The sequence below is a fragment of the Salvelinus alpinus genome, chromosome 7 (genome assembly GCF_045679555.1).
Source record: "Salvelinus alpinus chromosome 7, SLU_Salpinus.1, whole genome shotgun sequence".
Lineage (NCBI taxonomy): Eukaryota > Metazoa > Chordata > Actinopteri > Salmoniformes > Salmonidae > Salvelinus > Salvelinus alpinus.
In genome coordinates this window covers 74625853-74640346 of record NC_092092.1, presented here as the reverse complement: position 1 = coordinate 74640346, position 14494 = coordinate 74625853, and the positions used below count along the sequence as shown (strand labels likewise).

The window sequence follows — 14494 nt, the reverse complement described above, 5'->3', positions numbered from 1 at the left end:
CATATTTGGCTTTTTCTTGTATGTTGCAAGTGTTGATATGTAATCTGGTGTCACGACTCCCGCCGAAGGTGGCTCCCCCGCCTGTTCGGGCGTTGCTCGGCGGTCGTCGTCACCGGCCTACTAGCCGCCACCGATCCCTTTTCCCTTTTCTGTTAGTTTTGTCTTATTAGTTGCACCTGTTCCGATTTGTGTTTTCTTGATTTGCTTCCCTATGTAAGCGTGTGGAACACGCCCTTTGTTGTGCAGGATTATTGTTGTGTTCACGTTTGTGTCGTAGGTGTTGTTGTGCTCCGGACTGTGTTGACCCTGTGTTTGGGTTGGTCAGTGTTTTGCGCCCTGTGTTTTGGGCATTACTATTTTCGGTGCCGGAATAAAGTGCATTTTCCCCCTGAAACTCTCTGCACCTGATTCCTACCAACACACCTAGTCAGTCGTGACATCTGGTAGAAGAGAACATATCTTGACTGGTGAGCTTCATCATCAGCACCGGATTCTGGATAAGGGGCAGGGCTTGATCATAGAGATAGATAGAGGTCTCTAGTGCCCAAAAGCCTGTTTTAACAAGAAGTTAACTGGGTGGGGGTGGGTAACTATGGGTTAAGGAAGGATCACATAATTCCATCCAGGTCATCAGGAGGGATCAGCCAATGAATTATAGTCATAAAAAAACATATAACATCAGGTGGCAGTAAATGGCCAACTTTGGCTTTATACCTGTTCAGATTTCATTTGGTTGTCATGGCAGGGGTCAGAGACAGTCAGTAGAGAGAGGGAGAGCACTGCCCATGTGGAGGCACAGAGAGAGGACAAACAGGTCATCAGGTGAGAATTTGGAATTTGAGTTATAAGGCAGTCTGGTAAAGCATGTTGCAAAGAAATTTACATCGCCCACAGATTGGAACTATCAGTTCAACTCCTCATCTTTGCTGTCTGTAGACGAAGCGTTAAAACACATGTTGTTGCCTGCATTCTGATTTAATATGGTTGTCATGGAGGTTGAAGACAATGACACAAGGCAGATTGAACCATGTCTGTTTTATCCACTAGGACAGGTATTCCCAAACTGGTGTACGCGCAATGCTGCCGGTGGTACGCCAAATAAAAATGTGATTGATACATTTTTTTTCTTCTATAAAATATATATATTTTTCTTCACATTTTCAAAGAGTCCATTTATATTTTCCAACGGGGCTATACGTTTTTTTCTCGCCTTAGTAGCCTCGTTTCACTGCCAAAAATAAAATTAAACCATCTAGTATTCAGAGAAATAACAACATAATGTCAAATACAGGTAGCCTAGTCAAATAATTAACATCCAATCACGTTAACCGTTACTCTCTCGCTGGAATTCCACTAACGGTCCAAATGTAGCCTAATGTAGCTGCAGCTCATTCCGTTTGCTCGAAAATTGATAAATGGTTAAAAAAAAGTAAGGCCTGCATCCATAGAGACAAATACCAGCTCTACTGGTAGTACTGCTACTACCAGCAGTACTACACCTGCACCTGTCGATGACACAAGTTGTTCTGCTTCAATGAGCACATCCAATGCTAGCATCAGTAATTCTACATTTGTTGTTAGCCAGCTAGCATGGACACAGACAATTGTGAATCTGATGCAGCCGAGGAGCTACTGCCCCCTTACCCGGGAAAGCACCGAACAACAGACAGGGACGTTGGACCATCGAAGAGGTGCAAATATGAGGAGAACTACGTTGATTTGGATTCACTTATATTGGGAGTAGTGCCTTTCCTCAGCCACAGTGTGTTATATGTGCAAAAGTACTATCTCACAACTTGACGAAACCTTCACTCTTGCGCAGACATTTAGAAACAAAACATAACAATTGGAAAAATAAGCCACAGGAGTCTTTGGTGCGAGACTTAAGATGACTTTCGAGTAGTAAGGCATGTATAAAAGCAACAGATACTATTAAAAAGAAGGGGATAGAAGCGTCTTATATGGTGAGCTACCGAGTGGCTAGGACAGGCAAGCCCAATACTATTGTGGATGACTTAATTCTTCCTGCTGCTGTGGATATGGCTCGGACAATACTAGAGGAAAAGGCCAAAAAAACTATACAGACAATGCCTTCATCAAACAACACTGTTTCACGGTGCATCAGTGACATGGCAGGAGATGTTTTGAAACAATTACTGCATGGCATACAAGCCAGTGAATTCTATGCATTACAGCTGGATGAGTCAACAAATGTGGCGGGCCTGGCACAGCTCCTGGTATATGTACTTTACGTTTATGGGGGGTCAATTAAGGAAAACATCATCTTCTGCAAACCATTGGAAACCAGGAAAACAGGAGAGGATATTTTTGAAGTACTGGACAGCTTTGTGACATCACATGGACTTTGGTGGTCAAGATGTGTTGGCATCTGTACTGATGGCGCAAAAAGCCATTACAGTGAGACATAGTGGAGTGGTAACTCGCGTGCAAGCAGTTGCTCCCGACGCCACTTGGGTACACTGCAGCATCCACCAAGAGGCTCTTGCTGCCAAAGAATTGACAAATGCCTGACAGCTTGAAATACATTTTGGACACTACAGTGAAAGTGGTTAACTTTGTTAATGCAAGGCCCCTGAACTCGTGTATTTTCTGAACGATGCAATGATATGGGCAGCGACCATGTCACGCTTTTACAACATACAGAAATGCGCTGGTTATCAAGGGGCAAAGTATTGACACAGGTTTTTTTAAATTGAGAGACGAGCTTAAACTTTTCTTTACTGACCATCATTTTCACTTGTCTGACTGCTTGCATGATGACGAGTTTCTCACACGACTGGCCTATCTGGGTGATGTTTTTTCTCGCCTGAATGAAGGATTACAGGGACTCTCCGCAACTATATTCAATGTGCGGGACAAAATTGAGGCTATGATTAAGAAGTTGAAGCTCTTCTCTGTCTGTATTAACAAGGACAAAACACTGGTCTTTCCATCATTGTATGATTTTTTGTGTGCAAATGAACTCAAGCTTACAGACAATTTCAAATGTGATATAGCGAAGCAGCTGAGTGAGTTGGTTGCGCAATTACGCAGGTACTTTCCCAAAACGGATGACACAAACAACTGGATTCGTTATCCCTTTCTTGCCCTGCCTCCAGTCCACTTACCGATATCTGAACAAGGAAGCCTCATTGAAATTGCAACAAGCGGTTGTGGGAAAATTGAATCAGAAGCCAGTGCCAGATTTCTGGATTGGGCTGTGCTCAGAATATCCTGCCTTGGCAAATTTGGCTGTTAAGACACTGATGCCCTTTGCAACCACATACCTATGTGAGAGTGGATTCTCGGCCCTCACTGGCATGAAAACTAAATACAGCCACAGACTGTGTGTGGGAAATGATTTAAGACTGAGATTCTCTCCAATACAACCCAACATTGCAGAGTTATGTGCATCCTTTGAAGCATACCCTTCTCATTAACCTGTAGTGAGTTATTCACAATTTTCTTCGAACAAATAAAGTTTTTTATGTAAGATGGCTAAATAAAGAGCAAAATGATTGATTTTTATTATATTATTATTTGTGCCCTGGTCCTATAAGAGCTCTATGTCACTTCCCACAAGCTGGGTTGTGAAGACAACTCACTGTCACACTCGTCTGAAGAAGAGGACCAAAGCGCAGCGTGGTACATGTTCATGATAATTTATTCAAACTGAACACTGAAACAAAATAACAAAGTGAGAACAAGACGAAACAGATATGGTGACAGTGGACACCCTTGATTAACTCCTCTTGACAATTAAAAACTCTGAGAAGTAGCCATTATTTACTATTTTACATCTGGGGTTGATATACATTAATTTTACCCATTTAATAAGATAATTACTGAAAATTAAAAAATCCAGGCATTTATAAATAAAATCCAGTCTTTATCAAATGCCTTCTCAAAATCCGCTATAAATACCAGGCCTGGCTTCTTAGATGTTTCACGATGTTCTATTATTTCTAGTAGTTGTCGTATATTATCTCCAATGTATCGTCCATGTAAAAAACCTGTCTGATCAGGATGAACAATACCTGGTAAAACCCTTAGAATTCTGAGTGCTATGCATTTTGCTAGTATTTTTGCATCACAACATTGAAGTGTAAGGGGCCTCTAGTTTTTCAGATAGACTGGGACTTTATATTTGCCATCTGGGTCTTGTTTTAATCAGACCTTCCTGCTGAGTACTTGACAGACTATCATTTCTATAGGAGTAGTTAAAACAATCTAACAATGGAGCTTTTAGGATATCAAAAAACGCTTGATATACCTCTGCCGGTACGCCATCAAGCCCTGGGGTTTTTCCAGAATGAAAGGATTCGCGCTGATCTTTCTGTGCATTTGTTCATTTTGTATTTTTTATAGTATTTCGAAATAATTCCTTACCGTAATCTTCATTCAGTGGGAGAGGATGAGACGGAAAAGAGAACATCTGCCTACAATAATTACCTTCCTCTTTTAAAATATCATTCAGAGAATCATAGATGACTCCGAGTTTCTGGAAATTGTTTTTGTTAGCGTTCCTGTATTGGAGATTCAGGAAAAAAATTGTGAATTTTTCTCCATATTCCATCCAGTTTGCTAAATTTTTGTAATAGATGACATTAGATCGTTCTTCAATAAATTCCTCAAGTTCTTTTTGTTTTTCCTCTAACTTATTTTGTATCTCTGTAGTATCGTTTTTATTGCCATCTACCTGTACTACTAGTTCATGGATTTCCCTTGTTAGTCTTGTTTCTTTAGCCAGAAATGTTTTTTTTATTATTGATGAATATTGAACTGAATGACCTCTGAAGGTACATTTTAAGGTATCCCAAACAATAAGGGGATTTGCTGAACCTATATTATACTGGAAAAATTCAGTTATAAATTATTTTGTTTAGTTAAAAATAAGTTGTCCTCCAGTAAACTTTGATAACATTTCCAATATCCCCGTCTACATGGAAAATCTATAAGTTATGTGATGATGATCCGATCGCATTCTCTCCTATTCAAACTTTTTTAACCTTTGATGCAAGAGAGAAAGAGACAAGAAAGTAGTCAAGACGACTAGCGTGATTAAGTCTCCTCCATGTATATCTCACTAGGTCGGGGTTTTTTAGTCTCCAAATATCCACTATTTCTAATGTGTCCATAATATTTGTGATTTCCATAAGGGCACGGTGATGATAGTTTGTAGAGTGATTACCTAACGGTCCATTGATGTACTTAACACTGTGTTATAGTCTCCTACCATAATGATTTAATAATTTGTTGCCTGTAAGTTCAATAAATACGTTTAAATGTTTTCAAAGAAGTATGGATCATCCTGATTTGGACCATACAGATTAATGAGTCAGTGCACCTCATGCACAGTCTTTAAAAATAACTTCCATCCCACCCTGCAACCTCAAAACCCTAAATTGGATAAATAGAGAGGAAAGCAACAGCCACCGTGATCTAGAACCCTCAAGTGTCACGCCATTGGTCTAAGCCTTCCAACCAGTTTCCTGGACATCCTGTTGTGGTTTGTCAGAGTCAAAGAAAGTGTATTAGCGTAGGTATTTATATTGTATAGTCATACATGACTTCCTTTTTATTGATGCTTGATTTCACTTTCTTTTTTTAAATCCTGAAATTCATTAAAGATTGTGAGCACAGAGTAGTGGAAAGAACTGCAACACATCTACTGTAAGTGCAGGTCTGTACGTTTATTTTGATTTATAGTATTAAAGTCACAAAAATATCAGTTCAGTTTATGTTAGTGCATGTCATGTCATACTCTATGAGATAAAAAGCAACATTAATAAATAAATAATCATAAATATTACTAAATACATTTCATAACAAGTATAAAGATTGTAAAAGTGAAGTTTGTGTCAGTAAATTATCTTGGCAACAAAGTTACCTTTGTCATAATGGATGTTTTAGAGTGTAAATGAAGTCACCTTTGTCATAATGGATGTTTTAGAATGTCAAATAAGTCATCTTTGTCATAGTGGATGTTTTAGAGTGTCAATCAAGTCACCTTTGTCATAGTGGATGTTTTAGAGTGTAAATTAAGACACCTTTGTCATAGTGGATGTTTTAGAGTGTGAATGCCTACAAACTAGAGTGAATAAATAGGTTCATATTTGATGGCCATCAGTATGGTAAAGATCTACTATTGAGGCACATTCTTTTCTTCTTCTTCTGCTTCTTCTTCTGCTTTTCCTGCCTCCCCCTCTTGTTTCCCTTGTTGCTGAGTCTGAAAAATCGCATCATATTGTAAAACGTGTTGTTCTGCAATGTCTTCACAGAAATTAAATTCTTGAATTGATAAACAAAGGCGCATTTTCCATTTATGAAATGTAATTTCAATCCACTTACTGAATGTACTGAATGGAAAACCAAATTGATCCTAACCCTGGTAGTGTAGATGGAGCACAATGTCTCCGTAATGAAACAGTAGACTAGAGGAGGGTTTTAACCCTCTACTCCGAGAGCTGTTTCACTATGCTGTTGTAGCCCTGAACTAGCACACCTGATTCAGTGGTATTCAAGGGCTTGATGATTGGTTGACAAATTGAATCAGGTGTGTTAACTCTTCAATAGTTCAACTACATGGAACAGCTGGGGGTCCTCGAGGAGAGGTTCTCCTGAATACAGTAGACTAGAGAGTGTGGTACTGACCTGTACTCTGTCCAGTCGCTCCAGGGGGAGTCACAGAGGGCATCCTGTGCCCTGACACACACCGTCATCTTGGCCTTGACTGACCACTGGCTGCTCTCTGTGGTGTGGACCTGAGGAACACAGGGATTTAATTCATTAAGCACCAAATGGAGGAAAATGGCCTGACGCAGGGACTACATGAACTTGTCCAATAAGAAAGGCTCCTTTTCGTTGCAAAACGTTTTGCTAAGGTGTGCTCTAATGAATTGAACCAGGGACCAGAGTGACCACGTCTATTAGTTGAAGAGTATGAGCCTATTAGTACAGGGTCTGGATCTCTTGGTGTAATGGCCCTCATCAAGCTCTGGAGACAAGGGCTAGTAGTATGTACAGAATGTAGATAGTAGTCCTCACCTCTGTGTAGGGAGAATCACACGTGCACCCGTTCTTGCACTTTCTGCCTTCGATCTCTTTGACCTGGAAGGAGAGGGGGAAGTAGGAGATGGGTCTGTTCCAGGAGACAGGATAGCTCCACTCTATAGTACTGCTGTTCACCTCCTTAATGTATACATTGTCTGGCTTCACTGGAGAGAGGGAGAGAGGTGGGATAGATAATATTACCATAACTTCTACTAACACTCTGCACTATCAAACTAACTTTCAGTAGCACTTAAACCAACAAACTCTCAGCATATAATCTTCTGATAGGCCTACATATATGTGCAAGATATTTGTATACTGAACAAAAATATGAATGCAACATATTCCAAGATTTTACTGAGTAACAATTCATATAAGGAAATCAGTTAATTGAAATAAATGTATTAGGCCCTAATCACAACCCAGGCCCATCCACGTGGTCTGCAGTTATGAGGTAGGTTTGACGTACTGCCAAATTCTCTACTACGACGGTGGAGGCAGCTTATGCTAGAGAAATTAACATTAAATTCTCTGGCAACAGCTCTGGTGGACATTCCGGCAGGCAGCATGCCAATTGCACGCTTCCTCAAAACTTGAGACATCTGTGGCATTGTGTTGTGTGAAAAAACTGCATATTTTAAAGTGGCCTTTATTGTCCCCAGCACAAGGTGCACCTGTGTAATGTTCATGCTGTTTAATCAGCTTCTTGATATGCCACACCTTTCAGGTGGGTGGATTATTTTGCCAAAGGACAAATACTCACCAGTAGGGATGTAAACAAATTTGTGAACAGAATTTGAGAGAAATAAGCTTTTTGTGCATCTGGAAAATTTCAGGGATTTTTACACTTCACATGTTGCGTTTATATTTTTATTCAGTGTATATGGAGGTGGTGACGAAGACTTTAGTGGTGCGTCTCTGCACTAGTGCTCTACAAACTCCTGCCATCTTAGAGAGCTTTGTTTCTGCATTCTTAATGTTTGTTACGGGATAGACAGGTTTACCAGCTCCAAAGCATTTTCTTTTCAGAGACCACTTACATTGTGAAGGTTGTAAATATAATTGTTTTATTAGTTGGTAAATATAGTGAAGTGCACACCTAGACCATTATTGTCACCTTTAAGTAGCCTAAAATCACAACTTGTGCACCTGATCCTGCCAGCCTCTTGCAACATGTCTGCCCTTATGACTGCAACAAGGTCCCTATTTAACACTCACCTATGTCTGATAAGTAGAAGTGTTGTGTGTGTGTGTCTGTGTGTGTGTGTCCTCACCTATCTCTGATAAGTAGAAGCGTTGGGAGTATTCCTCCAGCAGGTAGTTAGTCCTCATGTAGATGGTCAGGGTGATCCGGTCAGTCTCCTCAGCATAGGGACAATACTGTCTGTCCACACAGGACACCCCCAGTCCACTACTGTTCACAGAACACATGATGTCACTCTGGCCAGACGAAGAGGAGCAAGTCCACTGCTGTCCACTGGTGTCCACAGAACAGCTGATGTTCTCCGCATCAGACAGGCCACTATAGAAAATACAAGAAATGGATGACTAAAAGTAGAGTAACATTGCAGTAGTCCATTCAGTAATATTTAATTTGAAGTCAAGTCAATACTGTAAGTTATTATGCACATGTTATAGTCTATACAGCACGGTAGCACTATACAATAGTCACATGTTATAGGCTAAACAGCACTATACAATAGTCACATGTTATAGTCTATACAGCACTATAGCACTATACAATAGTCACATGTTATAGGCTAAACAGCACTATACAATAGTCACATGTTATAGTCTATACAGCACTATAGCACTATACAATAGTCACATGTTATAGTCTATACAGCACTATAGCACAATACAATAGTCACATCTTATAGTCTACACAGCACTATAGCACTATACAATAGTCACATCTTATAGTCTATACAGCACTATACAATAGTCACATGTTATAGTCTATACAGCACTGTAGCACTATACAACAGTCACATGTTATTATAGGCCATACCGCACTATAGCACTATACAATAGTCACATGGTATAGTCTATACAGCACTATAGCACTATACAATAGTCACATGTTATAGTCTATACAGCACTATAGCACTATACAATAGTCACATCTTATAGTCTATACAGCACTATAGCACTATACAATAGTCACATGTTATAGTCTATACAGCACTGTAGCACTATACAACAGTCACATGTTATTATAGGCCATACCGCACTATAGCACTATACAATAGTCACATGGTATAGTCTATACAGCACTATAGCACTATACAATAGTCACATGTTATAGTCTATACAGCACTATAGCACTATACAATAGTCACATGTTATAGTCTATACAGCACTATAGCACTATACAATAGTCACATGTTATAGTCTATACAGCACTGTAGCACTATACAATAGTCACATGTTATAGGCCATACAGCACTATAGCACTATACAATAGTCACCTGTTATAGGCCATACAGCACTATACAATAGTCACATGTTATAGGCCATACAGCACTGTAGCACTATACAACAGTCAGACCCATAGAATGTTTACACTCTTAGAACAAAGGGTTCCAAACGGGTTCTGTGAGGAGGGAAAGGATTCTACCAAGAACCACTTCAATCAGAAGAACCCTTTTTGGAAGACAGGAGTTCTTTGTAAGACAAAGGGTTCTACCTAGACCATTTAACATCCTAAGAACCATTTTTGGAAGAAAGGGTTCTTTGATGATTCTTCGGAAGGCAAGAATGATTCTTTGGAAGGCAAGAAGGGTTCTACATAGAACCATATATACTATTCCCCAGCATGCTCTTTTGCAGGGAGAGAATTATTAATCTTTTTTTGTATTTGACCCCCTTTTCTCAATTTCGATCTTGTCTCATCGCCGCAACTCCCCAACGGGCTCAGGAGGCGTCCTCCGAAACATGAAGCATCAAACCACGCTTCTTAACAGCCACCCGCTTAACCCGGAAGGCAGTTGCACCAATGTGTCGGAGGAAACACAGTTCACCTGACGACCGAGGTCGGCCTGCAGGCGCCCGACCCGCCACAAGGAGTTGCTACAGCGCGATGAGCCAAATCCCCCCTGGCCAAACCCTCCCCTAACCCGGACGACGCTGGGCTGATTGTGCACCGCCTTATGTGACTCCCGATCACGGCCGGTCATGTTACAGCCCGGGATCAAACGTGGGTCTGTAGTGACGCCTCTAGCTCTGCGATGCAGTGCCTTAGACCACTCAGGAGGCTGCAGGGAGATTTACTTAATTGTTTGTTTTACTGATATATCTGTGTTTTTGCATGTTCTATACATTGATTGATTGATTAATTTTATGCTACATAAAGATAAATAACATAGTTTTATAAACGTATCCAATCTGTTAGTAATTGGATTTATAGCACCTGTTACTGAGATGGTGGTTCCAGTTTAGATGATTGAGCTCAGTATTCAATCTTCTCTACCCTGGCAGTTATTCTGAATGCAGGTTGCAGGTCATAACATATTCCACTTGTTGGATATCCTAGCTCTGGCTGGATTTCAATAAGAGTTTAAAGTCAATAAGACTTTGCAAGCCAGCATAATGTGATTTGCAGTCCTGATGTGGCCTGTGAACCAGGAGTTTCCAAACGCCACTTTATTAGGCTACAACTAGGCCCTCAAAGACAGGCCTTATGATATATGTAATTTAATAATGCAATTATGAAGGCTGGTGGAACCATTCATAAAGGGTTCTAGGAAGAACACTTCATAGATAAAAGGGTTCTCGGTAGAACCCATTATAGACGGTTCTAGGCAGAACCCTTCATAGAGGCTTCCAGGTAGAACCATAGTATATTTTACAGGGGGTTCTTTAAAGAACCCTACATAGAGGGTTTTAGATAGAATCCTCTGCAAAGGGTTCTATCCAGAACCAAAAATGGTTCAAATGGAAGACCCCTGCATGGTTCTACTTTCCAATAGTGTAGTAGTAATACATTGAAAAGGTTGGTGGTGATCGTACCGTGCCACTTTGACAAACATAACAGTCCCAACACGTGTAGGGGTGAATTTCCAGGAGCAGTGGAATTCTCCTTGGTAGTTCCGTGTTGAACATTTCATATAACCTTAGAATAGAAACAAACAAACAGAAGAGAGACAGAAGATGTAATGTTACAATTGGATAATGAATGGAAAAACAATATTTTACTTGATTTCGGATGACAGACAGACAGACATCCTGTATACCTGTTCTGGTGGATCCTTCTAGAATGCGTTTCTGTTCGTCCAAGTGTTTGACCAGCACTGTAGTTTTCTTCAGGAGGGTTCTATCCAGGCGGTGACATGTAAATATCCCCCCTCCAGTTCTCTCTTCCAGGTTGACAAGGAAGCTATTCCCCCTCTTCTCCTGTTCACCCATCATCCATAGGATCTCCTCATCCTCCTCTCCATCTCTCCGCCACACCCAGTCATTGTCTCTCCTCCAACCCTCCTCCTCTCGGTCGAAGGAACCCAGGCAGGTTAGAGGATGCTGAACCAGCGAGCCGTCTACGTTCACCACAACAACTGGTGACAACACACACTTCAATCAACACCAACATATACAGTCAGGTCAAACATTATTGCCACCCTTGATAAAGATGAGCAACAAATACTGTATAAAATATATCATAAAAATACTGAACTATATTGTATGCTCAAATTCTTTTGAGAATTAAATGTAAATGTAAAATGTAATGTAATGTAAAATGTATATTATTTTATACTAATACAGTTGCTCAGAGATCTCGTGTAACAAGTAACATTTTTTTTTTTCAAATAGATTGGTAAAAATAATTGGCAACCCTGTTGTCAATACCTTTCAATACCTCCCCTTGCAAGGCACTGAGCCTTTTTCTAAATTGACCACAAAATCAAGATTTTGCAATGGCCTTCTCAGTCTATGGACTAGAACCCCATCGGGAACCTGTGGTTTGAATTGAAGAGGCCAGCCCATAAGCGCAGACAAAGGATATCAAGTATCTGGACAGGTTCTGTATGGAGGAATGGAAAGGTCTAGTATCCTTTCCAATGTGGTTTCCAATCTCAAAACATTTTAGATAAAAGCTCAGTGCCGTTACCCTATTAAAAACAGGGGTGCAAATAATTTTGATCCCCAGCTTTTTGAGAGAAAAAAATCATATTTGTTGAACAAAATCTCTTTCTCTGACTAATTGTATTGGTATAAAAGAATATAATTATTCCGTCTGTTTGAGCGTACAAGATACAGTAGTTCAGTATTTGTATTATGTATTTTATACATTATTTTTTGCTCATCTTTTTCAAGGGTGCCAATATTTTTGGATCTGACTGTAGCTCATCAACATAAACATATAAAGTACCTCAACTGTATATGGCCTTATGATGAACTGACATAAACATACCTTTATACACCGGACTGGCAAAACCAAAATAGAACTACAGTAAGTGATCTTTATATACAGTGACTTCAGAAGTGTTAACACCCCTTGACTTTTTCCACATTTTGTTGTGTTACAGCCTGAATTTAAAATTGATTAAACTGAGATTTTGTGTAACTGGCCTACACACAATACCCTATAATATAAAAGTATAATTTTGTTTTTAGAACGTTTTACAACTTAATTAAAATTGAAACGCTGAAATTTCTTGAGTCAATAAGTATTCAATCCCTTTGTTATGGCAAGCCTAAATAAAGAAACGGAATAGAGCTAAGCACAGGCAAAATACTAGCGGAAAACCTGATTCATTCTGCTTTTCAACAGACACTGGGAGACAAATTCACCTTTTAGCAGGAGTTGCTTACCAAGATTATATTGAATGTTCCTGAGTGGCCTAGTTACAGTTTTGAATTAAATCGGCTTGAAAATCCATGGAAAGACTTGAAAATGGCTGTCTAACAGTGATCAACAACCAACTTGACAGAGCTTGAAGAATTCTTTAAAGAATAATGTGCAAATATTGTACAATCCAGGTGTGCAAAACTCGTAGAGACTTACCTAGAAAGACTCACATCTGTAATCCTTTCCAAAGGTGATTATAACAAGTATTGACTCAATGTGTGAATACTTATGTATAATATGTGGTATTGTGCATGGAATCAGTCAAGGGGTATGAATACTTTCTGAAAGCACTGTACTATATCAGACTGGAAACGCATATACTACACTTAATAATGAGTTGACAACATACTGACAAGTGTACAGGCTGACATTATTGTGACAAACTGTACTGATCTAACAGATGACAGTAATATACATGTACTGGTAAGAGATGATGATTCCTACCGTTGGGTAGAAGATTCCAGCTGCTCTGAGTGAACTTGGGGCTTTGGCTTTTTGCCTGGTGTAGGATTAGAACGCCCAGTAAAATAGGCAGGATGCTTAGTAAAGTAAACCTCATCTGGGAGACAGAGTATGAGGCAAGGAGAGAGAGAGAGAATAATGTTTAGTCAAATCAATTTAAATATACAAATCTAAGATTCTACCCATGCATGTGTTCATAACGAATAAAATATGAAGTACAAAATGAATAATTGATCTGCATAATAAATTCATAGGCCAACAAGTTAATTTAAAAGTAAATTGTTCATACCTTTAGACAGCAATCAAACATCTTCTGATCAACACGTCCTCTGAATAACGCTGAAGTCTAAACAGTGGCTTTTTAATATGTGTCAATGTCGATGACATTTAGCATCCAATAGAATTTCCCCGTTGAGAAAAGTACAGACAGTCAGAACGAGGAACTCAACCACTTTCTAATCTAACCTAAACAAGGCATGATAATAGAGGACTGTTCAGACATGGTCTAACCTTATTTGTCTTACTTCCATGGGCTGCGTACACATCCCAAGACTTTCATTCATTCTTTGAAAGGTTTTTTATAGTTGCCAACAGTTTTTCTTAATATAATCTGTATCTTGTAGCCTCAACCATCCCCTTTCAAAATCAATCTCTTCACTTTGATTGCAATTATTATCCTTCTTATCCATAACTTTATAAATGTAAACATGGTAGGTAATTGCGCAATAAACGGCAGTGAAATGAAAATGGTTTCATATAAGCCTTTACTAGTTTTATGTTATTATTCAGCAATACTTTGGGAATGGGCTACAGATGATGTGACCGAGTAGGGACTGAGGAAATGAAGTGATGTAACGCAGGTGAGCGAGAAACACGTCTTTCACTTTCACTTCCTTTGAGACTTGTTTGTCTGTGATGATGGACCTTTGCAGGTATGTGAAAGGTAGTGAGGTAATGAGGTAATGTAGCTAATATTGGAATTCCCTGACAGTGTGCAGTACAGTTTTAGACCTATGAATTAATCAAGTGAATTGCTGTCTTTTCAGTGTAGTGACATAAATGCACAGGTTTTATGGAAAAGACTGGTAAGTTGTCATCTACTGTTAACATAGTATGTAATGATCACTCAAT

The 14494-nt window shown here is 39.5% G+C and overlaps 1 protein-coding gene across 1 annotated transcript; it reads right to left on the bottom strand.

The window, feature by feature from the left end:
- Positions 1–6126: 6126 nt before the first annotated feature.
- LOC139581928 (interleukin-12 subunit beta-like) lies at positions 6127–13926 on the bottom strand. The gene is made up of 8 exons (XM_071412121.1): positions 13888–13926; positions 13346–13460; positions 11289–11606; positions 11065–11167; positions 8328–8575; positions 7048–7217; positions 6655–6764; positions 6127–6229 (listed from the first exon to the last, which is right to left on the bottom strand). Exons 1-8 carry the CDS (start codon positions 13924–13926, stop codon positions 6127–6129), a joined length of 1206 nt encoding a protein of 401 aa, XP_071268222.1.
- Positions 13927–14494: the final 568 nt, after the last annotated feature.

Bases quoted from the DNA above. Each gene is read 5' to 3' on its own strand.
- LOC139581928 (XM_071412121.1), bottom strand. From the start codon at position 13,926: ATGAATGAAAGTCTTGGGATGTGTACGCAGCCCATGGAA. The intron at 11,168-11,288 runs GTATACAGGATG...TTCTATTCTAAG, and splicing joins AGAAGGATCCACCAGAACAG to GTTATATGAAATGTTCAACA. The intron at 7,218-8,327 runs GTGAGGACACAC...CCCTCTCTCCAG, and splicing joins CTTCTACTTATCAGAGATAG to TGAAGCCAGACAATGTATAC.